Source organism: Typopeltis vanoorti, chromosome 15 (assembly GCF_054136105.1).
Source record: "Typopeltis vanoorti isolate ZY-2024b chromosome 15, IOZ_Tvanoo_1.0, whole genome shotgun sequence".
NCBI lineage: Eukaryota > Metazoa > Arthropoda > Arachnida > Uropygi > Thelyphonidae > Typopeltis > Typopeltis vanoorti.
In genome coordinates this window covers 83,201,310-83,228,491 of record NC_143563.1, presented here as the reverse complement: position 1 = coordinate 83,228,491, position 27,182 = coordinate 83,201,310, and the positions used below count along the sequence as shown (strand labels likewise).

Sequence of the window (27,182 nt, the reverse complement as noted above, 5' to 3'; positions counted from 1 at the left end):
CATGGAAGAAAACCACCATGCTCCACCACAGCAAATTCAAGAAAGAGAGACTTTTCTTAGAAGCAGCAGCAGCAGCTCTCAAAAACCAACCAAATCTCAATAAATATGGGTGCATTAAGCTTCCGAAGATTTGGGAAACACTCATCACCAGAGTTCCCACCTTACATTCCACGCCACCTACTAATGCCCTTAGAGGGTGCTCTACCCAGATAGGACTTTAGTGTCACCCACGTGGTTGGGCTTAGTATCGTTTGTTATTTGTGCATATGTTACATTAATTTTTTTGTAATCCCCGTAGATGTCCTAGTGACTAGGACGAAATATAGGAAGTATTAAAGTCTATTTTAATTCTTTTTGAGTGTTGTAAAAAATCCATTAAGCCTCCAACATGATATAAATATCTGTGCTATATTTAGTGAGACAATAAAACTATTTATTTATTTTTTGCACTGGCAGTATGGTGTCTGTGGTGAATAGGATGTTTTTCACTATTATAAGGAATTTTCATTCCAAATAAAGAATAGATGTAGTGAGTAAAAATTCATCTATTCATGAATAAAGATTAATCTTATGTATTATAAAAGGAAGACCAAGTCTGTTGATCTCCAACAAAATATTAGCATATGAAGAATATCTATTATCAATAAGATAGAACTGCTAAGAAAAAAAAATTGATTTAATTTAAAAAATAAAAACCTGTGATGGAAATAAAATATGCCAACAGATGGAAACTTGCGAAGATGATTGGAAATTATGCATATGTAAAAAGTGTATACCGAATAAAATCAAATTCTTAGAAAACAATGTGAAATAAATAAAACAGAAATAAAACACATAACAAGCACAACAAATTGTAAGGATGATTTGCTGCTGCTCCAACTCGCACATATTCCTGCATGCCCAGACAGATCACCTGACCAACATTAGTTCTTTGAATAACCATCTTCCTATAGTTATTTGCGGAGTTATCAATGTACATTAATTTATTAGTTAGCTTATTAGTTAGTTTATAGCTGCTGTTTATTATTAGTTAATATTTCACAACCAAATCTCTTTCCCTTTTTTTTAACTATGCTCATCATAAAAGCTAGGATCATATGAAATTTCTCCACCCTAGTAACTTACTGGACACACAGATATAATAGCACATTATTAAATTGTGTTATTATATTTGATTGACACAGCTGATGTGAATATTAGCTTCTGAACTGATCAAAAAACTAATGATATACATTTAGTATAAACTGATTATGTTTTCTTAGAACTGTAAATAAAAGATATATTGTGTAATATACAGTATTTCTTTTAATTCAAAGTTTAAGTTATGAAATCTGTTTGGGTAAATTCTAAATTAGTGTTACAGATAACTATGACAGCTAACTGATTTGTTTTAGTATACATTACATATTAAGTATGTTTCACATTACTATTGACAGTATTCTCTTTCTTTATGACTGTGCAATTGAGTGTTTGTTTCTGCTAAAACGCATACTGCATAAATAGTACTGTTCACAAGGCCAATGCTAACAGGAAGAACGGTGCCCAGCAAGACACTGTTGTTCCAGGGAAAGTTGGCATGAGGGATTTTGCATGTACTGTGTGTTCTATATATTTAACCAAGGGAGAACATACTGTGCTATGAGAGTGAGAGTGGAGAGAATGTGTTTTAGAAGAGTTTCATAAGAAAGTGCCAGAAATGCAAGATGTGTCAGAAGCAGAAAAATGAAGAGATGCGTTAATGGTGAAAGGCGTGAAGCTGACAGAGTGAGCAAAGTGAAAGAAATATGAATGGAAGCAAAAAAGAGGAAACTGAAGGTAAGGTAGCATGCAAGATATGTAGGCCAATAACTTTAAAATGTGGGTGTGAAAAGCAATAAGGAAGACAGCAACAACTGTACTGTAATAGGGCAGGAGGAAAAGAAAAGTGAAAAGTTTTCACTTTTCTCCTCCCTTTAGCCTGACTGGCAGAGTTGAGATATTCATCAACTGTGTCCATTTCCTCTTTGTAACTGGAGATGACATAGTCAACTAACTGACTAATTTTTCAGGTTATTTCTGATTGAATTGTACATGCCACACACATTTAGTTCATTATGAAGATTTTTTTTGGGTAGGTAACATTAAGCTAATGTACAAGTACAAAGTGCTATTCACAAAGTTTCAAGGAATAAGAATAGCATATGTAAACTAGCTGAAAATGGCCTTTGGCTGCTGTAAGGAACAGGCAGTACTCTTGAATGTTAATCAGTATAGAAACAGCTGTCAAGCAGAGAGGCCAAATTCTTGGTAATTACGTATGATTTTATAACATTGTGTTTTAATATATTTGGTGATTTTTTTCTCAAACTTCAGTTAGAGAAGAGATTATAAGGAGCAAAGAATCTTCATGAAATTTTGCTTCAACCTCAAAAAAAAAATTGCTCCACAAACCCACTGAATGCTTAAGGAAGAACCATTTGGGATTCTTCCTTAAGCATTCAGTGCTTAAGGAAGAATTCAGTGCTTAATTCGATGAGCAAAGCAAAATTTTTTTTGTTGTACAAATGCTTCAAGAATGGACAAACATTCTGTCAATGATAATGAGTGCCTTGGACAACTGTTAACAAGCACAAAAATGAGTGAGGTTAACCTTGCAGATCGCAGGCAAACTATGATTCCCCCCATTCACATGACCTCACCCCTGTGACTTTTTTCCATTTCCCAAAATGAAATTTCTACTGAATGGGTATCATTTTGACACCACTGATGAGATCCAAGCAGAATTGCAGGAGGTGTTCAACAGAGTCACACTTGAGGACTTCCAGGAATGCACGAAATTATGGAAAAATCATAATTGCTGTATACATGCCCAAAAGGACTACTTCAAGGGAGAGGGTGGAAACTTGGAGTTAGGGTAAGTAATTTTTTTTTTTATTTATGGCCAAATTCTATGAATTGTTACGTGGTGCTACTTAAAAGCTCGAAGTTTATATTAATTCTGGATTTTCCTTTTTATAATTTCAAACTCTTCTAATTCTCCTTATATGTTTCCCATTATTGTTTGCATCTGTACTTTTTCATATTGTCATTTTGTGTGTTTTATGCACGGTTCCTGCCTTTGTGTTCTATTGCCATCGTGGCATGGATTTCTTGCCATTGTTTTCAATGTGCAATTTTTCTCCTATTTTGGTTGCACTACTTCTGCATCATTTCCTTTGTTTACTGACTTCAACTAGTTTGTTCCTTTATTTCCTGGTTTTAATGCAAAATGTGAATTAATTTTATCCAATGCTTCAGTTACTGACTTCAACTAGTTTGTTCCTTTATTTCCTGGTTTTAATGCAAAATGTGAATTAATTTTATCCAATGCTTCAGTAAAGGTTTTGCACTTTAACTGCTTCTGATGAAGGAGTTTAAAATGGCATTGGTTGTGACTTGGACTGAGTCTATGCCATAGTTTGTTAAAGCAAAAAAGTTTTATATGGTGTTTGCTATAGTGTATATATCTATTGTATTTGTTTATCAGGCATTTAGTGAAGGTATTTTATGAACTATTTTTCTTTCTTGATGGTAAGATCAGTTTGCTTTTTCAGACTACACTTACATTAACACTTTTGGGCTAACTCACCTTCAGTTGATGGGGAATGAATTTCATCATCTTGTATGAGATGATGAAATTCAGTCCTTATTGGAGACTTGAAGTGACTCCAAAAAGGTTCCATGTTTGGTCTCTAGAGCAGGATTTGTAAACCATGTAAAAAATAAAAATACGAAAAAAATAGAAAATAATCTTTCACCTACTCATGGTAGTATGTACTATAAGCTTACAACCTTTCATGAATGGGATCATATTAAAAACTGATAAACCTTTAAAAAAATGAATCTTGTATCCCAGGTGCAATTTTAATTCAGGTTTTTCAACTGAAATGCATATGTTCCTTTCTGACATTTAATCACCTTTCTGAAGCATTGTACAGTAGCAGTGAACTGCTTTTAATATCCAATACTTTCATAAATAAAAAAGTGTGTTGTACAAAAACATTACTTTGCTTAATTAATAAATGGTTTCTAACAGTGCTGTAAATTGAAATATAAACAAACAGTTTTTCAATCTTTAATTATTTTAGATGTCTAATTAAATCGCAGAAAAAAAAACTTACTAAACCATCTGCTCCTACGCGACCTCGTCCATTCACTCGAAACACCATCTCCACCTCCCACCATTCAAAATTAGTTTTACTTTTAGTCCATATTGAACCTACAATGCAGAATGAAAACACTTTCAGGAATGTTTTTAAGAATACTAAAAACTGTTAAATAAGAACCATCACTAGATGTTACAAACTCATAGAATAATTTCAACAAGTTATATATTAGTAAATATTCATACACTGCATCTATTTAGCACAGCTAATATATCAAAAGGTTTTAACCAGAGAGCGTAAACGTGTTGACAGAATCCAAGTTACATCTACTTTAGCATCTATCTCATTAATGGACTTATGGTACACATTCAACAGCATTTTTGTCAGTTCAGTTCAGTTGCACATTGTCATTATGCACTTAGTGCAACTCTAATTCCTGCTTTTGAATATCACATATAGCCCTAGATTATGAAATTGCCACCAGAGCTAGTTTGTTTGTTTGTTTGTGTGTGTGTATGTGTGTGTGTGTGTGTGTGTGTGTGTGTGTGAGTGAGTGAGTGAGTGAGTGTGTGTGAGTGAGTGAGTGAGTGTGTGTGTGTGTGTGTGAGAGAGAGAGAGAGAGAGAGAGAGAATGAAATTACTGATTCTCAGCTCGTTATACATAGCTTGAAAAGAAGTCAACGGACACCATAGTATAAGGAACAAAAGATACGGCACCCAGCTAAATAAGATGTAGGGCCTTCTTTTGCTGTGATGACTGCAGTAATCCTACATGGCATACTTTTCGCAAGCATACGATAGCGATCAATTTAAATTTTGGACTATTCTTCCTGTAGCATGTAATGAGGTCCTTGACATTACTTGACCTCACTCAATGTTCCAGTTCATCCCACAGATGTTCAAAAGGGTTGAGATCAGGGTTCTGTTAAGGCCAGTTAAATGTGGTGACATTTAACAGGCCTTAACACAAACCACTCAGTTACAGCAACATCCTTATAACAGTGCATTGTCTTGCTGAAACAGTGGCTTTCTGTAGAAACATCCAAAAGTAGGAAGCATTGTGTTGTACAGAATGTTCAAATACCTCTCAGAGTTCAATGTTCATGGCACAAAACAGAGGTTAGAGACCAAATCAGGAAAAGCAGGGCCATACCGTCACATTGCCACCTCCAAATTTCATAGTTGGGGTTATACATCTGGTAGGAGATGTTCACTGGGCAACCATCACACTCACATCCACCCAATCTTGGTGGAGTGGTGCAGCATGATTTGACACTCCATCACACAGCGTTCCAAGCTTCCACGTCCCACTAGACATGCTCTTTGCACTACTGAGGAGCTTGCATATTGTGGTCCAACAATGGAAATCCATGTTGTAAGCCTCAGTTCTGAATGTTTCCATGCAGACTTGTGTTCCAGTCGAAGCCCAGAACTCTGCATTCGACATGTCACCAGATAAATAGTATTAACCCTTCCTGAATTACTTCCATGTTTAAAAATACACAGCTTGGTCACTGACATCACGGAACACCAATGTTCCGTGGAACACAATTTTGGAGACCCTGCTATAAACAATGATCTAATGCAAATCATTCAGCTACCTGAATCCCAGCTGAGTCCCTCCACTTTCCCAATACCCTTCATTTTTTTTTTCTCAACTAGCTCTTCTTCCAAACCACTACAGAGGTCCAATACCCTTCATTTTTTTTTTCTCAACTAGCTCTTCTTCCAAACCACTACAGAGGTTATCTCTCATCTTGACAAATCAGAGCACAATCTTGTGCAAATTTCATCTCACAGAACATCCCACTTTTGACTACACACTATCTCGTGTCCGGCTACAAAAGGTACCAAGTGGAATGACCTCCAGAACTATTATTCTTTTCCATGGCATGATTTCACTGTTCTGACCCAACACTTGTACTGAGCAAGTTACAGAAATCATCCACACTGGCATGAAGGCATTTCTCCCTTCATTCAATCCAAAATTCCTGTCCACTTTCCAAGCCCAGGTTCAACAGAAGATGTATGAAAGCAATCAAAGAAAAAACTCAGCTTACAAAGGTGGCTTGCATTGATAATCCCAGCGTCATACTAGCCTATGCAGAAGCATGCAATAAATGAAAATCAACTATCAACAAATCCAACTTCATAAAGACCAATAACAGAAAACTCATCTCTTGTCCAAACAGACACGATGCTTTCTAGTTCCTCACAAAAGCCACTGGATGAAATTTCTGCTCACCTACACTTCCACCTCTAACCTATCCAGATGGCACCACTCTCACAGCATCCTAAAAAAAGCTGACCTCCTAGCATCACTCTTTTCCTCTAACTACTGCATACCTTCTGGCTTGCCTAGGCCATAGTGAGCGAAGAGGAAATGCCTTGGGCCACATATAAAATGTATAATATATATATATATATAATGTATATAAGTAACAAAACTTCCTTTATTGTTTTTAAATTCTTTGTTATAACATTAAAAAAAAAAGAGGGCAGCATAAAGACAAACCTACTGAAATATTTGGCCTTGTTCACATGAAACCAAGGCATCAATGTCTGGTTCAATGGAAGTGGTTGATTAGCAAGCTCTCAAGGTTCTCTTCAGGAATTTTTGATCTAACTTTACTCTTGGTACGCTTCATTCTTGAAGTATACGAAGAATAAAATATATGTACTACCAAAAAACAACGACATGAATAAAGTATGATTGTGAAGAGAAGGACATTTTTCTCCAGGAAGATAGGTCTTATAAAAATTTAGCAAACAGACATGATCAAATTTTTCTTTGAGTCAAATATCTGATTGTAACTCCATACATTCCATTTGAAAATTCGAAGGCAATGTATTTATGATTTATGCTGACTGAAAATGGAATCTCGAAACCTATTCTCAAATTCCTGCATCAAAATGGAAAGAAAGACAGCATATTTTTTGCATCACATAATAATGTTAAAAATTTAAGATCTTATGAGGCCACATTACTAACAGTCCAGGGCCGCACATGACCTGCAGGTTGGATACCCCTGGCATAGACAACGAAGGCAAATCACCTCATTCCATACAATCTATCTAGCACTACATGCCTCCTGTGGTCTTTTGCCGAAAAGACATAACATTACACTACCTGAACACTGCAAATTTGCCTGGTCCCAATGGCATCTCTCCTACTGTACTCAAACATTTTGCACCTGTTCTCTTCATCTCCTCAATATTCTATACTCAGCTGGCACCTACCCCCATCTCATGGAAACAAGCACATATCAACCCATTCCAAAAAAGGGGAGACAAAGCCTACTGTCCAACAACTGACATCACCTCAATCCTCTGAGAAATAATGGAGAAAGTTGTCGCCAGCCAACTTCTTCAACTACCTACAAGCTCACCAGTTAATCAGCGACCACCAGTATTGATTCTGCCAATCAAAATCCATGGCTGTTATCTTAGCCTACATCACTCACCACTGCACACCACTGTGGCCTGATATGGAAAAATTTAGAGAAACATGTGCTTATTTAAGTTAAGGGATATTATATCCCATATTGTTTCTTAGTCGAATAAGAAACTCAAAGAGTTTCATGCCGAATATCGAAACTATATAAAGTTCGGCGATTCCAAGCATAAGCAAATACCTGGATAGTGCAGCACCTGATCCTTTAAGGTAGTGCAAGCTGAGGCAACTCATAGAAAGGGTGGCGCAAGTTCCAATCACTATTCTTGATATTTACCCATAATGGGAACTTAGCTCCTAGGAGCTGTATTATTGTTCAACATTATGAGAGAGGTCACTACCCAGACCGGTTTCGAACTTTTTTGAGGTCTCATCAGTGAGTAAGTAGACCTAGTTAATACCAAGTTTGTAGCAAACAGAACTTACATCCCTTTTATGAGAATTGCCAAGAAGGCGTCCTAATAAATTACTAATTATATGAAGAGCCAAATGCTTCAATTTGGCGACATGAACTTATTTAAGTTAAGGGATATTATATCCTGTATTGTTTCTTAGCCGAATAAGAAACTCAAAGAGTTTCAAACATGTGCTGTTGCCTAGACAGTTTCAGGGCTTTGAATTGTGTTTGGCATCAAGGCCAAACACAATTCACATTGCCACCCTCTGTAACTGGATAGCCAGGCTTCTCTCTGGTCATTCACTGCATGTCATGGTGGAAGCACCCTCTCTCTGAGTTTCATTGCCAATGCAGAAGTGCCTCAGGGTTCCATTCTCTCACTTACCCTCTTACTCTTATACATAAATGACCTACTCTTAATTACTACAAATCCTATCCATAGCTTTGCCTATGATAGCACTCTCCATTCATCCTATTCCTTTGACAAATCATGTAGTTCCCAGACATCCCTTACATCAATATCTGCGATCAGTGCATCAAACACCGATTTTCACACCATCCTTCAGTGAAGCAAGGATAATCTAGTCACCCTCAATGCTGTCAAAATGCAGTCCTGCCTTTTCTCTTGCAAAAGGGATCCCAGCTCACCTTCCCTCACCCTCAGTAATATATACACACACCTCACTAGACAGGATGAACAATCTCTCCTTAGACTGATATTTACCTCTAGCCTCTCTTGGCACAAATACATCGTATCAATCAGCTTTCTCAGCTTCTAAAAAACTAGTCATTCTTTTCTGCTCAAGAAGCTATTTTATACCCACATAGCTACTAATCTATATAAATCCCAAACCTGCCCATCCTTAGAATACTGTTCACACATTTGGGGTGGTACACCTACAACATCCTTAAAAATTGTTGAAAAAATGTGTGCAATATTTTGGCTGCATATCTTCTAAAGGTACTTCCATGGTTGCTGCTCCAGTGAACTGGCAAACATCATTCCTCCACTTGCTGGGCTTGTTAAAACAAGAGCAGAGATGCCAAACATCTCTTTTCAGTACAACTGCAAACTTATCAAACCTGCTTCTTCTCTTCCTCTTTTTTCCATCTACCTCTGTCATCTGAAGCATCTTTTTCCATAATGTGTCTACCAATAAACTTTAACCTCCAATTCTTTAAGAAAAATATCAACAGATTTGTTCTTTCTCAATCTTTACCTGCACCTCACACATATTACTTATGTACCATAGGTTCTTGTATCTCTTGTGTGTGGGATAAATCTAATATATTACCCACACTGCTTGGACATCTCCCCCCCCCCCAATGGGCAAGGTGCATTGTGCCATTTAATGTGTCATGTTTATAGTCAGTATAAATCAGGGGAATATGAAGTGCATAAGTCAGTACTACTGTGTCTGAATGAAATGACTGCGAAGAGGAATTGACTGAGTTTGAAAGAGGCACTGTGATAGAATGTCATGTTGAAGGCCTATCTGTTCATCAAATTGTTGACAAATTGGGCCATCCCAGGTCAACAGTCAGTGATACCATATTGAGATGGAAGTACAGGGAGTCAACTGCAAGTGCTACTCCCAGTGGATGACCTACCACACTCACCAAATGTGACCATACAGTGCTAGGAAGGATAATAAGTAAAAAACCATAATTTGTTGGCCGACACATTGAATGTGGAGTTTCAGGCATCGACTTGCCTGAATCTGCACAAAAACATTCAGAACTGAGGCTCACAACATGGGTTTCCATGGTAGGACTGCAATATGCAAGCCCCACATTACTGAAACTAACGTGGAGCATCATATTCAGTGGTGCAAAGGCATGTACAGTGGAACATGGAAACGTAAAATGCTGTGTTATGGAGAGATGAATCACGTTACATCCTCTACTAAACAGATGGACGGGTGTGGATGTGGCAGATCCTGAGTGAATGTCTCTTACCAGAGTGCATAACCCAAACAATGAAATTTGGAGGTGGCAGTATGATGGTATGGTCCTGATTTTCCTGATTTGGCCTAGGACCTCTGTTTGTGGTGCCACAAATACTGAACTCTGAGAGATATCTGTATTTTTATTTTATTTTACCCTTTGCCAATGATACCTGAAGAAGTTGTATTTCAACAAAACTAGTTGTATCTTAACAATAAATTTGTCATTCTCGGTATAAAGTCATTTAATTTCCTTTTTTGTATATACAGTTCTACCGAGTAAATAATGAACATTAATATATATATATATATATATATATATATATTAATGTTGAAAATTTTTTAAATTGAAAATTTTCTGTTGTTTTCTTATAATTACTTACTTCTTATAACTGTCTGCTATAACAATGGTTATCTTTTTAGTATAGCTACATGTGTACTAGGTTTCAAGTGATATCATTTGGAACCTTTGGGGAAAAGGAATTATTTTACTCAAATTAGTTATTACAGTATCCCAAACTTTGGGAAATTAGTCCACTCCACAATTAAGATAAGTGTAAGAGTGCTTCAAATATTTCTTTAAAAATGCTTTGATCAAGTAATTTAGTATTATCCTAAAAGGATCCTATGGCTAAGGTCAAGCCTGAATCAGATCAATCTGGATTTATGGACATTTATCATAAATCCAGACTATCATACTATATTTATAATATAGTCCTGATGTTCAAAGGTATCTCTCTGCTAAGGATCCTGAGCAAGATAAACTGCATGAAGCAAGACAGGTTGCAATAGCAGGAGGCACTTGAACACTGGAAGAAGCAAGAGATAAGTTTATCTTTAAGAAGGAGCAAGAGCAGATTTTCTTGATGGGTTTGAAGGTGACAATGAAACTTCCTGAGAATATATATATATTTAGTAAACTTCATATTGTAGCCTTTTAAGCCCATTGTTTCATAGGTGAAAAATTCTCTTGAAGTGCTTCAGATGTCGGCCTGGTTGGCCAAGTGTATCTGCTCTCCAGTCAGAAGGCTGCAGGTTCAAATCCCACCATGGGCATGGATATTTGCGACTGTCTGTGAAAATACTAGTGGTGGTGGTGTAGATGATGGTAGTTGCAGCTCGTTGTAGTTGGTGGAGGCAGAGAGTTGTAGAGTAGGTGCCCTCCCTCAATGAGTCTGGATTCCCGGAGGTGTCACGTAATAATAATGTTATGGCTCCAATTAACAGAATTATGCTTGCAACTATCTTATTTCAGTTTATTTCTTCAATGTCAAGTGTTCAACAAATTTGTAGGTAAGACAAATTATGGACGAGATCTAGCTCCTGAAACAAATTGAAAGTTTAGCAACGAGCTCCTAATTTTTATCCCTTTTGCTGCTAACTTAAATAGTGAAATTCTTTTCAAACTCTGGCATCGAATTTAATCTCTTCTTCTCAAACCCTAAGTACTGAAGAGGTACATGGCCCACAGGCTCTCTTAGACTTTTTTCAATTTCTTAATATCCATTCTCAAAATAGTTTGACCTGTGCAATAATAATAATAATAATAAAAAAATAAAATAAAATAAAAAAAAAGCTGTTATACTTCTTGAATCATCATAAAGGCATTCAAATGGTTCCTTCATCTTTGATTTACCACAAACCTACACATATGGACATGTCACATTATATTTCTTCAAATATTGCTACCCTACCCAGAAACCAGACATTTTCCAACTTTAGCTTCCATGGCAGAGCAGATTCTAAGGATTGGCACTCAATCTGGAACAATGGGCTGGGCTAACATTTGGCTAAAAAAGCTCCTGTCATCAGTTAAAAAAAAAACATATGATAAAAATTAAGTATCTTCCCTTTAGGCACTTAGCACTTATGTTACTTTAGGCACTTATGTTACGTCATAATGCTGTTACTTGTGTGGAAAAAATACTGATAGTTTATTCTTCTTTAATAAATGCATAATATAATTTTCAATCTGAAGACATTTTTTCAGGATAATACAGAGGACAATTCTGTGAATCAGACTACATTGCATAGATGTAAAATGTAAAACAAAGGACCATTTCTCAAGCATGAATAAGTCTTACATCCTCGAAAAAAAGATGAACCTACCTCTTTTTATAGTGATAAAAGAGGAACTACTATCTGCAGATGGCAAGCATCAATAAATTAAAATAATTAGATGTCGGCATGCAAAACAGTGAAAAGCATATGTTATTCTTTTCTCACTTTTTTTTTTTGCAAATAAAATGAAACGTTACCTTTTTTGCTCCTCAAAGAAGGTGTTATCCTCACCATTTCTTCACTGGCAATAGCATCTGGGGAGAAAGAAAAAAAAGCAATTAATTATAACTTTCCTAACCCTTCAGCGAGAGCTATTACAATTTTATGTAGAAAGCTTTTTTTTCCCTACGAAGATGAAAAAAGAAAAAAAAACTTACTGAATAATAAGTATAGGATGTCATATTTAGGAAATAATGATCAAGGAAAGGAAGGAGTCAAGATAAAAATGAAGATACACTTCTTGATAAAAGGACAGCAAGCAGAGTTATGTGGGAAAACCCCAAAATGGAGAAATAGAGAATCAAACTTATTTGTGCCTATGGTCCGACGTAAGATTCAAGAAGGTTCTCTACTTCTTCCTCTTAAGTCATCAGTGTAGGCAGCAGACAAAGAAAATGGAAACGTGGTCCTTGTTGAAGATCCAAACAACAGTAGGAAATAAATCCCATCAGGGAAATAGGAATAATTTAAGAAAATTTAGAACAAAGATAATCACAATAATTATCTGCTGGATTTCAGCTTATGATATGGACTCGTCATTACTAATACTATGTTTCAACATTAAGATGTGGACAAGTCCACATGGAGAGAAGATGCAAGAAATAGAAAAGTCTCATTGCCTATGTCATTGTTGATAGCGATATCTTTATGTTGGTTCAAGATACAAGTATACAGAGAATCTGAAGTGACCAAAATTTAGTTTTAAATAGGATAAAACTAATTACACTGAAAAGAACATTATGTAAAAAAAAAAAAATTAAAAAGAATTAAAGTTGAGCAGCTTTTTTTTATTATTATCACGAGCAGCTCCAAGGAGTCCTTAGACTCATCGAGGGAGGTCCAACATCATGTCAAGAATAACTATTCAACATTCACACAGTATCTATCATACCTCACCTTGAACTCATTTACAGTCATAGACCCACAATAGACTCTGGCAGCCTATTCCACTCATTCACCACACTCCAAGTAAACAACCTAGCTTTAACACCCTTGCTAACCAAACTCTTACCAAGCTACCATGGATGACCCCTAGTCCTCCCACTACCAGTCCTATTCTCAAAAATATCTTCTGAATTAATCTTATAGAAACCCTTCAGTAATTTGAATGTCTCAATCATATCACTGATTTTCCGCCAACCAATTTCTGCAGCCAATAAATCTTCAACCTGTTCTCATAAGGTTCATTCCATAGTCCTGCTATTATCTTGGTCACCCATCTCTGGATCCTCTCCACCTAATCTCCATTGAGAAGAAACCCTGACGCACATATCTGGGCACAGTAGTCTAGATGGGGGTCTTATCAAGGCTCGATACAGAGGAACAATAACCTGATTGTCTCTGCTCGTTAAAGTGTTTTTCAGCAACCAAGTGATATGATGAGCTGATTTTGCCACTTTTGCAATGTGTCCCCTAAACTTCAACTCCCTATCCACTAACACTCCCAAATCCCTGGCCTCGTCAATCTCCTGGAGTACAGGTCCACCAATGTGATATACTGCTGCTTATCTTTTCACCTCAAAATGCAAAACCTTACATTTTTTCACATTAAATTGACATCCATTCACCTTAGATCAGTCCTCCAAACTATCCAAATGATCCTGCAAAATTCTTGATGTCCTGAGCATTCACTATTGCGCTACCTAACTTTGCATCATCTGCGAACAGATGCACGGTTCCTCTCAGATCCTTTCCTATATCATTAATGAACAAATTAAACAATAGCGGTGCAAGAACGGAACCCTGTGGCACACTGCTAGTCACAGGTCGTCTTTTGGACTCTACTCCTGAATAAACCACTCTCTGATATCTCTCCATCAACCACCCTGAGGAGAAACAGGTAAAACTGTGAAGCAGTTTGAAAACAAGAACCAGCCATTGGAGTCTCAGTGACAAGCTCAGAAGAAAACACTGACTGATTCAGTCAAAAGTTCTTCAAGGATAAAAAAAAATAATAACACCATTGTAGACACAAGAAATTACAAAAGCAGTCCTGGAAAAGAAGCAAGCATATTGAAAGGTCTTAGGTAATATGTTGACAGGTGCCCTAAAAGAATACAGAGAAAAATGTAAAGCTGTGTGTGAAAGCAGCTAAACAAGTCATAGGAAAACTTCAGTAAGAATACAGAAAGTAAATATCAAGAAGGTGGCAAAAATGTTCTGGAGGATATTGAAAAAAACTTAGAAATGGAAGAAAGAGTATTGTGAAAGGAATCAAAGATAATGGAGACATGAAAAACTGAAGATAAGAATATTCCTGCATGTTTGAATTACTTTTACAGACTGCTAAATGAAACAATCAGTGACAGAACCATGGTAGAAAATTTAAGAGAATTGCATACAAGAGTACATATCAATATTCAGGATAGAAAAAGTTGTCAAAAACTAGAAATATGGAAAGGCAGTGGAAGTAAATGATATACAACCAGACATGCTCAAATATTGAGGTATAAAAGTTTTGCAGTGGTATACTATAATTCAGAGGGCCTGGTCAGAAGGTCGGATTCCAGATGATTGGTGTAAAGCTCTCATAGTTCCCATCTATAAAAAAAAAAAGGGGGGAATAAAGTGCAATGTGAGAATTACAGGGGAATTTCTCTCTAGTTTTTTTAAGTGTTCTAGGTAAGATTTATGTAAGCATACTTTGAAAAGAGGCTGAAAAAAATTGCAGAAGAGAAACTGGAAAAGAATAAACTAGTTCAGGTCAAACAGAGATTGTTAGGATCAGAACTTAAGTTCTGTAGATTTTGGAAAAGGCATTAGGACTTTAGATCTTTTGTCTGTCACAATTTGTTTCACTTAATGTCACAAAACCAACATGTTTCCTCTGAAGAGTTGGCTCTGAAATATAAGCCAGTTAATAAAGTAAATTATAAAAAGTTGATTGTTTGGTGTTGTAGCACCATTAAAATAAGTTAATAACATCCAAAACCTAAGCTTATCTATTAGAGTTGATTACAAGCCTTAACAAATTATCCAGTCTCCTTAGATTTCCTAAAGACAGTGAAAACCTCCACAAACATCCAAGAGTTCAGAGAATTCCTTGTTCGCATGATTTACTATGCATAGGCTAGACAATCAAAAGTTTTGAAATAAGAACATTTCAGTTATATGGCATACAAAAGAGAAGAAAAATCTTTCCTAAAATGAGGAATGAAGAAGAAATGTTTGTCCTGTGAGAGTTGGACAGTTGCTGTATGTGTTTTAACATATTCATAGGAATGTGGGGGAGAAATTGTCAAACTTCTCCCCCACTTGGCATCCATTCTCCTTAACCCAGTCTGCAAATATATCCAAATCATTCTGCAAAATTTTGACATCATGTGTATTCACTATTGCTCTATCCAACTTTGCATCATCGGCAAATAAATGAACAGTTCCTCTCAGATCCTTTCCTATATCATTAATGAACAAATTAAATAGTGGTGGTTCAAGAACGGAACTGTGGCACACCGCTAATCACAGGTCTTCTTTTGGACTCTATTCCTGAATAAACTATGCTAATAACTTACCATCAATCACTCTCCTATCCATCTCACCAACCTTATACCCATCCCCATGTACTGCAGTTCACTGATTAGAATTCCATGTGGTATCCTGTCAAAGGCCTTAGCAAAGTCCAGTAGTATCACTGTAAACCCATTATCCTTATCCAATTCAGCAGTCACTGTATTGTAAAATGTGAGCAAGTTACTGAGGCATGACTACCCTTCACAAAACCATGATGCCCCCCCCCCAATAGTATCCCATATATAGAGAGACAAGCTAAATTACACTTCACACAGGATGGTGACGAGACAATGATTTGATCAATAGTTATTCTACTGGCCTGACCTCTAGTGAAAATAAAATAAAATTACAATAAATAAATTAAATAAAATAAATTAACTATATCAAAGCTATATTCTATTTAAGACAACAACAGAGAAACATTTTGTATGAACATAAATTTAAGGAGGCCTGTGAGATTCTTATCAATTCCCCTAATCTTAACAATAATGATGGTCTACAAATCCCAAGAATGTGGTAGGCACATATTCTACCCACTTAACCTTTCTCCCTAAAAGTTAATCATAAATATGACCACAGGTAATCTAGGATCCTAAACATCATTAAAAAGGACATCATTTTTACTGTAACAAAACTATCTGCAGGGGGTCCCAAAATTCACGCAAGAAGTAATTTTGATAGAAAACACAGGTTTTTAATTAAAAATTGTAATTTCTTATTGATTCATAAAGTATACAGTATAGGGTTATGCATGAAATAGCATATCAGGTAAATGGCCTCCACGGCTTTGCTGGGACATACTCTTTTGTCGAAATTTTTCATGACCGTTTTGCATAAATGTGGCTGAATTTCGTTGATACAGCGCCCAATTTCCTCCTTCAAGGCGTGGGTGGTCGTGGGCTTGTTGGCATAAACCTTAGACTTCAAAAAACCCCAAAGAAAAAAGTCCAATGGCGTTAAGTCACATGATCTGGGCGGCCAATTCTGATGACCAAAACGGGAAATTACACGACCAGGAAATGACTCATGCATTAATTGAATTGTTTCTCGGACTGTATGGCATGTGGCACTGTCTTGTTGAAACCACATGTCGTCCACATCCATATCTTGCAATTTAGGCACAAAAAACTGGATTATCATGTTGTGATAGCGAGCACCATTAACTGTTATTGCCTTACCAGCCGCATTTTCGAAGAAGAATGGACCGATGATGCCTCCAGCCCAAAATACGCGCCAAACAGTGACACATTGTGGATGCATTTGTTTCTCAACAATCACTCGCGGATTTTCTGAACCCCAAACGTGACAATTTTGTCGATTAACGAAGCCATCAAGATGAAAATGAGCCTCGTCGCTGAAGATGATTTTGTTCGAAAAATAAGCATCCACTTGTTGTTGTTCCATAATCCATTCAACGAACTCTCTTCGCTGTGTGTGGTCATTTTTAATAACCTTGAACGGTCAGCTGTCACGCTGTCTTTGTTTTTTTTTCTCGTTGGCAACACTTTACCGCACAAATGGCACCAAATTTAAATCTTGCGTGAATTTTGAGACACCCTGTATATGAAAGAATATTTCTCTGATGTTGTCTTAAACAGAATATAGCTTTGATGTAGTTAATTTATTTCATTTTATTTGTAAGTTTTTGTAATTACTTATTGTAATTCCCCCCCCCATCCTTTAACAGCTTAACAGCAGATGAATGCACATTGTCGGGATAAGGAGACAGAAAACAACATCCAAAAAAGGTATGTTCAAATTTTCCTCCTATATTATTCTTCATACATTAGTTTTATAACTCAGCAGTTCGTGGCTTGAAATCATGGGGGTGATGAAACTTTCAAAATATGTGTTTGGATAAAATATCAAAATTATGGTAAAAAATTTTTTTAAAAAAAAACATGGAAAAATATTGTTTATTATCGATAAAATTATATAGTTTGGTATAATTCAAAATTACTTAAAAATAAAATCCATTATCATAATCCCAATAATGTTCTAAAATAAAAACGCCAACAAATGTTATGTCTTTAATTGAAATGTCCAAATATTAAAAGAGACGGAGTAAACACTATAAGCATTACGAACACTCTACTACTGGCACAAACTGCATATAAACAACAGTGGAACTACGCGACAGACAGTGCCGCATTACGCTAATAGCTCGCATATCACTATGATGTGCATATGCTTGCCGCATAGCAATATGACACTGTGGTAAACACAGTGCTGCTAGCGTCCTTCACCCTCCTAAGTGCTACGAGATGGATTTTTATCATTTTTTTTATACAAAATAAGAGAATTGTATAGGATTGTTGATGATAAAATTAAATATTACAAGCAAATATAAATAAATTAATAAATATATTTATATATCGAGAAACATTAAGGATGCTGCAGTTCCGCAGTGCCTATGCATGATCCACCACTGTTTATAACACTTCAGTAATGCCCTAAGATTTGGGTAAAGAGCCAATGACATTGTAAAAAAGGGCACTCCTAAACGAAAGTAGGCTATATTAGCCATTAAAACTTGTTAGAGGATTGGTTAATGAGAGAGTCCATAAGGTCTGAAATCCAGGAGGGAGAATGTGCAAGATAATTCATAATTTGTGCATGAGGAGGACATGAGCAAGAAAATTATTGGTGGTTTGGAGACAAATTATTTAAGAGGTGTGACACTTTATTACTAAAATACTCTGGATTAGAGACTGGTGTTGAAAGTTTTTCACTCAATAAAGGTCGAAACCAGTCTGGGTTGTTGCCAATATCAAGGACAGTATGACAAAATATACAGCAGGTTGTTGCCATAGGCCAGGAGGTTCCACACATAATCTGAAAGACATGCATCGGCAAATTAGCAAGAGTACAGGTTGAGTGTTATTATGGTGGACTTCAGTAAAGTTATGCATTTTAAGATAAATAGATTACAAGCCATGTACCACAATGATGGAACTGTACTCAAGGAAATAGATGAAGCTAGAGATTTAGGAGAGAGGAGGTAGACAGAGTTAAAAGTTCAGAGGGCATATTGTTAAAGTAGCTAATAATATTATTGGTGTGCTAAAAAGTTGGGATAATCATCATGAAGGAACTGAGGCAGAACCATGTTCTAGGTGATTATCAAAACTTTTCACCCCCCCCCACCTCATATTTGGCTATTGAAGAATACATTAACAAGTACAGATAAGAAAGTTGCTGTTCCACTTTAAAAGGTCTTAATACTCCACATCTGGATTACTGTGTTCAGGTCTGGTTTCCTGGGTTTTTTGGGGACAAGGAAGCAATAGAGAAGATTCAGAGGAGAGCAACCAAGATGTTGAGTGGTCTGTGGAATGTTCCCTATGAGGAAAGGGTGAGGATTGCAGATATTGATTGATAGGGAGAAAAAGAGGAGATATAATAGAAACATTTAAGTTACTTAAAGGGTACTATAGGATTGATGGAGGGGAATTGTTTCAGCATTTGGCTAGAGGCTAGATTACTATCATCTACTACCAGAACAAGTGGTCATCCCTGGCAGTTGAATAAAGGTGTGGTTAGCAAGGGTGTGAGGACGAGATTTCTGGCTTATAGAGTTGTGAATGAGTGGAATGAATTACCAGAGTCAGTTGTGAGTGTTCTGTCTGTTAATGGGTTCAAAAAGAGGTATGATAGATTGTGTGGATAGTTTGGGTCTGCAGCAATGAATCTTCAGACTCCATGGAGGTGCCCATAGAATAATGATAAAGGGAAGAAATCTGGAAGTTATATAAGGAAGGTATGAGCAGGGGCATAAGGAGTAGGTTCTTTGCATGGAGAGTGGTTGGTTGGTTGGTTGGTGGAATGATTTGCCTGACACTGTGGTGAATGTAGATACATTAAATGAATTTAAAACACATTTTGATGAGCTCTGTATGTCATACTGTTAGCCTCCCTGCAATGAGTCTGGACTCCATGGAGGTCTGGTGTTAATAATAATGACACCTCCAAGGAATCCAAGAACTCATTGTGTTAAAGCATGCCACACAACCGATGGCTTACAATTTAATTTTCCATCTACACAAAGTCACTATCAACACACCACTTCACTATCCATCCATCACTCATAAAAACAATGTCATACATTTGTAAATTTCTTGTGTACTAGGTCCATTGTATTTAGGCTGCCCCACATTTGAATAAGTACTTGATGGCATCATCTGCAGAGGCAAACATATTAAATGATTAATATGTACATATGTATTCATAATTTACTCAATATAATAATGAATAACCTTTCATTTTCTCAAGGTTTTACCCTATAAGCAGAACATGGCTGGATTAATCATCCTTTGAAATGATTATGTATGTCCAAAATACATTGCATTTAAGTACCATCCAACTTATGCAGATTTTAAACTTACATGGAATTCTTTCCAATGAATTAACCATGCAAGTCGAAGACTTACTGATATACACATTTTACACACACACACACAAACCAAAAAACAGTTTATAAAGGAGTCCAAAGAGTCATCTACTACTTAATTCTTAATTTTATTACTTAATTACTACTTAATTCTTCAACTACACACGACAACAAAACCATTAATATACAATGCCATCCACTGCCCATCACAAATAATATCTGTCTGTGAATTGCACATGTTCTCTTGGCTGACTTAACTCTATATGAGATGAAAAAAATCCAGGTTTCCAGGAGTTAAAAAAATTGCTACCTCTGCATCTCTTCTTCTTCTTCTCTTCCGCCTAGGCCGGGTTGAGTCTTCTCTATTCCTTGCTGTTCGAAAATGTTCCTTATATGTTCTGCATCCCGAGATGTTCTTTATTAATTTCAGCCGGGTAATTCTTGGTCTTCCAGGTCTTCTTTTTTCAGTTGGAAAAGTATTGATTAGGACGTTAGGAAGTCTGTCTGCGTCCATGCATACAGTGTGTCCAAACCATCTCACAGTTGTTGTTTTCTAATTTTTTCTATTATTGTCTTTTTATACAATAATTCTTGTCTGACTGTGATCTTTGTTTTCTTTTCTATCCAACTTGTTCTATTTATATTTCTTAAGTATTTCATTTCAAATGCCAGCAGTTTTTTCTCCTCTCTTTTTTTAACTGTCCACGCTTCTGCTCCATAGATGATGGTTGGTATAATTATTGCTTCATATAATTTGATTTTGGCTTGCTTAGATATCTTGTTTGTTTTCCAGATTTTCTGTAATTTTCCCATGGTGGTCCATCCTATTGCTTCTGTTAGTTTTGATCCAAGGTATATGAAGTTGTCTACTTGTTCTCCGTTTAGGGTGGCTGAGATGGTAGTTCTGTTCCTCCCTATTTTCATCACTTTTTATATTTATTGTCATGTCATATGTTTTACAGGTTTCGTTTAGCTTGTTGATCAACTTTTGTAGTTCATTTGGAGTTCTTTCAAGAAGAATGAGATCATCTGCATATTTGATATTATTTATGTTTAAACCGTTGACATTGATTCCAGGCTCATTGTCTATTGCCTTCTTTACAACTTCTAGATATATGTTGAATAGGCACGGGGATAATGGGCATCCTTGCATTACTCCTTTTTGGATCTCTATGGGTTCTGTTGTGAGTGTGTCCTTTTTAATTATTGCATTTGTCTTAGAGTAATATTTTATCAGAAACTGTATTATATATTTGTCTATTGCTTTTTCTAGTAGAATTTTAAGAAGGATTTCTCTGTTGATGTTATCAAAAGCTTGTTTAAAGTCCACAAAACAACAATATAGTTCTTTATGGTCTTCCCAGCTGAGCTCTGCTAGTTGGTGCAATGTGAAAATTTGGTCTATTGTTGAATAATTTCCTCGGAAACCTATGCCTATCATTTCTTCGTAGGTGTTTTTTAATCTATTTTGTATAATTCTTATGAATATTTTATAGGTGTGAGGGAGTAAATTGATTGGTCTGTAATTTCTGCAGTCTCTTTTGTCTCCTTTCTTGTATATTGGGATGATTTTTCCAGTTCTCGAGTCATCTGGGATCTCTCCTGTTTGTAGTATTTTATTGAATAGGGTTGTTAAATATTCTATTGATATGCTGCCTCCATATGACCACAGTTCAGTAGGGATAGTATCAATGCCTGGTGCTTTATTGTTTTTCATCTGTTTTATTGCGTATCTAACTTCTTCTTGTAAAATTTTTGGGTGATCATTATTTTCTTCTATTGTTGGCATTGTAGTTTTGTTTCCTTGGTGGAAGATAGTCTTAAAATGGTTTGACCAGATTTTTCTTATATATTCAATATTCCCGGTTTCAGTCATCTTGTTGTTTATCATTGTTACTGCTTTTGCTGAGAATTCCTTTGTAATTTCTCTTACCGTATCATGAAAGACTTTTAGGTTGTTTTGTTGGTATGCTTCTTGGCATTTCTTAGCTTTTTCTTCTAACCATTTTTCTTTGGCTTTTTTGCATAGGTTATCAACTTTATTTTTTAGTGCTCTGTATTTTTCTCTATTTTCTTCATTATTTTGTTGATTTATAAGTATCTTGGCCTCTCTTTTCTCTTCTATGGTAGCTATGATTTCTTGGGTTATCCACTGTTTGTTTATTTTGGGTTTGGAACCTAGAGTGTCTTTTGCAATTGATAACACTGTTTCTTTTCCTTCTTCCCAGTATTTTCCGCTGTTCTGGAAGATGGAGAGGTTTAATTTCAGGCACATCTGTTCTAAACATCGACTTCTGCTTGAGCTATCTTTTAGTTTTGATAGGTTGATGTTTTCTTCTTTTCTGATATTATTTTTCTGTTGAATTTTATCTTCACTTTGGCAGTTAATATTTCGTGATCAGTGTCAAAATCAGAACTTCTTAATGTTCGTACATTATTTACTGACCTTTTCCAAATTGTTTGTTTATGATGATATAGTTTATGCAGTTCTTTATATTACCATCTAGGGATGTCCATGTATATTTATTATTAGGGCGTTGATAGAACGATGTGTTTGTAATCATTAGATCGTTTGCTTTACAGAAGTGGAGTAATTGTTCTCCTCTGTCGTTAAGCTCTCCGTATCCAAATTTCCCCATCACATCTCTTTTGTCTGCTGTGAACTGTCCTATTTTAGCATTAAAATCTCCCATCACTATCATGAGTTCTCTATTTTTGGGCTTATCTATTTCCTGTTGTAGTTCTTCATATAAATTTTCTATTTCTTCCTCTGAATGGTTACTGTCTGGTGCATATATTTGGATTATTTTAATTGTTTGACCTTTTTCTTTTGCTTGAAGTTTGGCTGTTATTATTCTAGGAGACACTGGGTTTATTTCAATTACTGAGTGTGTAAGTTTCTTTTCAATTAGTAATGCAACTCCTTCTCTGTGTATGTTATCTTTTCTTCCTGAGAAGTACAGTCTTCCTTCTGGTAAATCCATGAGTCCATCTCTGCACCAATGTGTCTCTGATAAACCTAAAATACTCCATTTCAGTCTTTTTAAATTTTCCTGGACTAATTGCAATTTTCCAGGTCGGTATAGTGATCTTATGTTGAGGCTGGCTACATGTTTCACATCCTTGGCTGACCACATTGCTGATTTCTCACCTACTCTATGTGGTCTTTGAGTAGGCGTGTTGGTTGTCACATACGCAGTAGCACTATCTCGGTTTGTAGACTTTCTCCTGCTCATGAAAGTTACTGGCATAATAATGTAGCCAGCTTGCCATGCCTCTGCTACCTCTGCATGAGATCAGCTAAATCACTTTAAACTGAAAATGACAACTCAAGTCTTTTCCAACCAGGAGGCACAGTGTCTCATTTACAAAGCACACTATAAATGTGCTAAAATTATTATTAACATCTAACCTCCATGAAGTCAGAAAATCATTGCAGGAGGCATATATAATAATCATCCACAAAGTTCATCCAATGCATTCTGCTTATGAACCATTTTTTATACAAAAAATGCATCTCACTTCTTTGCACGCACCCTCTTTACAGTTTATAGGGATTACCTTTTTTTCTACCCCCTTTTCCCATTCTATGGAAATTTTTTTCCACATTAGCTTAGCCCTGGTCAACTTATGTCTCAATCATATCTCTCCCCTCCCTCCTCCTACTCACATAATGTGCAAAACATTTGCATATCACCAGTTAAACTCATTCCAATATCATTAATATACAAGTAGAACAACAATGGCCCAATACAGAGAACCCCAGCACACCACTATTGACTTTCCATTCTTTTGGGATACTGCATCCCCATACAGAACTTTCTGATCTGACAGCCAGTCACTGATCCAATTCACTAGTCTGGTATCCAATCTGCTTCAATTTATTTAACAGCTTATCATATGGCAATTTATCAAAAGCCTTTGCAAAATTTAAATACATAACTGAGACATACTACAATTCAATGTTGGATTATTGGATACAATTCAAAATCACTATTTCCCAGCATTTAGAAAATTTTAGGCCATGATTCCGATGAATGCTGGGTTGATCACAAAGAGTTCCATAACCTTCTTTGAAGAGCCTAACAGAGCTGGAAGGATTCATGTGGAAAAAGTTTTGTGCTATCCCATGTTGTGGATAGTAAAAATTCCATGTTCTGCAAGACGAGATTTTTCAGCTTCGAGAAAACAGATGTACATGTTCTGATTGTTAGATGTTGGATTCCAGAACTGCTTCAACTTCTTGTGTCTTCCATAGTGTTCTTATTTTTCTATCCTTGCAGACAACACGTCACCCTAGCTGAATCAATGTTTCCTTCAGTGTTTGCCACTGAGACTCCAAAGTTTTGTTATCATTTTCTAACTGTTCATGTTTTCCTAAATAATGTTTGTATAAATTAGTCTACAGTTTACCTGTAAAAGCTGCTTAACTTTAATTCTTCTTAATACTTTCTTACATACTGTTCTTTTCAATGTGATATTCATTTTTATCATACTTAAAACTAAGTGATGATCACTTCCAATTTCTAATCCTCTTTATACTCTAGTATCCTGAATCAGTAAAAAGATAGCACTATCAATAATAACATAGTCAATGAGGCTTTTATTTTTTAATCTTCTCTGTACTTTAACTGGCACATATCTTTTTTGAAAATGGTGTTATAATGACTACGTTTATATCCCTAGCAGAAATCCAGCAGATACTATTATTAGAATTTCTGTTTTCTCCAAATTACTATTATTATGTGACACCTCCAAGGAGGCCAAAGACTCATCGAAGGAGGGCACCTATTATTATTATTATTGGGTTCCCATTCATCCTGTTTTTATTTTTCCCGGGACAGTCCCATTTTTTATAAAAATGTCCCGAATTAATTCCAAACGTCCGGTTTTTTTAAATATCCTTCAGGAAAAAATGAATAAACAGATTTTATCTCATTTTTAGTACCAATTTCTATTACAATGTTGATAATAATAACTAATAGTAACTAATGGTGATGTTCTTTTTTCCCATGCTTCTGTTATAATAGTATCTTACTTGATCAATACTTTGCATGTTATAATTTTTATCATTTTCTACCCCTATAATGCCGAAACGTAAGTGCAGTATTAATGATAATATTAGAAGAAAATTTCCTTTCATTCAAGGTGTATATGAAAATGTGGAATGTACTTTATGTAACCGTAAATTTTGCATTTTGCATGGTGGTCGGTCAAACGTAGTCAACCACGTGAAAACGAAAAAACAAAGCTGCTGTTCGAAGTAAGACTTAACTGCAGTATAGGTAATTTTCTAATTGTGAAAACCAAGAGTGAAAGGGAAAAAGTTATCACTGGCAGTGCAGGAAGCAACCTTCGAATATCACACAGTGGTGCATAACAACAGCTTCAACTCCATGGACTGCACAACAACCATCGTGAAAAAGATTTTATGATAAATTCAGGTGTTTGCAAACAAAGTGCAAGGCAGTAATAACCAATGTTATTGCACCATTAGCTACAAAGCAGATTGAGGAAGAGCTAAAAGAAGTTTGTTTTATATCAGTATTAATCGATTCATCAAACCACTTTGACATGAAATTAGTGCCTCTGGTCATTAGATACTATCATCCAGAAAAAGGTGTGAAGGTGTTAGATCCTGAATGGACAAATTTTAAAAAAATTATTCATTCAGAATCTAACATAAGAATTTGGCTAACTTAGATAATACCTGGTTGACAGTACACAGTTCTGAATTTATGTTGTATAGGAAGTTGTGTAATAACATGTAAATCGCACTAGAAAAATCTTGTAGTTTGAAAACTAAACTGAAGGATTATCGGATTAATGAATTTGTAATAAGGAAATAGTAGTATAATCCTGTCCCATTAAGCCGTCCTAAACTTCCAAAGAAGTTAAGAGTACAGGTGCAAAGGTCGAGTTACATACACATGTATTGGCCGTAATGCCGCAAGCTACAACGTACGAGGAAGATGACACAAGCAGGATTCCCTAGAATACCGCACCTAATGGCAGCTAGGACTTTGAGGATCATCTTGAGGGCATGAAAACTAAGGGTCGTGTAGAAAAGAAGGGACGAAATATAAGGCAATGCGCACGATAATGCGAGGCTTTTTTCTGGTTGTTCCTAACTTCACCTGGAGGATTCCTGACAAGCGGACAGAGTAGGGACGAGTGAGAGGGTCCTATAATGCCGGATAGCAGACAGGCATTCTGAATAAGCTGAACAAGATTCCACAATGAGCAGCACGCGAATCATGGGCCTATGCAGAAATTGTGCCAGTCGCTGGATGTCCCACTCAAGTAGGAGCAGAGACAACACTGTATCAAGGCAGTGAGAAGTTCGAGTCCGGAAGAATGTAAAACGGATGGCATAGTCTTAAGCCTATTGCAGAAGCAACCGATCGAAGGAGAATCCGAAGAACACGTGGCCGTTAACAGACCTTCGGAAAAAGATTGGGTAACGTAAAGACCTTTACTGTATGTTTGAATTAGACAGAATTTAATGTTAGTTCATATTAAGTGGACAATTCATAAGGGACTATAATAAGGATTTGTATTTTGAGATAGAGTAATTCTGCTGAACAAAGGAATGTCAGGAGTGAAATTTTAGCTGCATGTGACTGAGATTATATGTGAATTTGTAATTTTGTAGATGATTTATACCAGAATAGTAACGGGCTGTGAAATGTCTTTAAATGTAGCATGCATTAAGAGTTAGATTTAGAATAACATAGTTAGCTATGTTTTAATATTTTATAGTTTATGTGTGATTAGCAATTTGATCTGTGAGTGTTTTGTTAAATTAGTACTGAGTAACTAACTAACTTGGGCAGGAGATTTTGAAAAGCTTAGTATCCTATTCCAATTATAGTTGTAAAGTGTAATTTGTTCCAATAAACATGTTTTGTTGTATATGCCTGATTTTGAGAATTCAAATTACCACTTGCAAAAATTCAGAACCATAGCGGGAGGGAATTTAATGAAAGTGTTTGGGCAATAGATTGTTGGTCACGATTGCAATTAGTACCAGTATCTGTTTAGTGTATATTAGAATGAATGCCAATTAACCTAGGAATAT

At 36.0% G+C, this 27,182-nt stretch overlaps 1 protein-coding gene across 1 annotated transcript in view; it reads right to left on the bottom strand.

Moving 5' to 3' along the window:
• The window catches only part of ergic53 (lectin, mannose binding protein ergic53), a 229,324-nt gene that overhangs the window by 191,934 nt on the left and 10,208 nt on the right, over positions 1–27,182 (bottom strand). Inside the window, exons 2-3 of the mRNA XM_090404652.1 lie at positions 12,180–12,236; positions 4,140–4,237 (exon numbers count right to left, since the gene is read on the bottom strand). Coding sequence (XP_090260778.1) covers positions 4,140–4,237; positions 12,180–12,236 — 155 coding nt within the window. The remainder of the gene's footprint in view (positions 1–4,139; positions 4,238–12,179; positions 12,237–27,182) is intronic.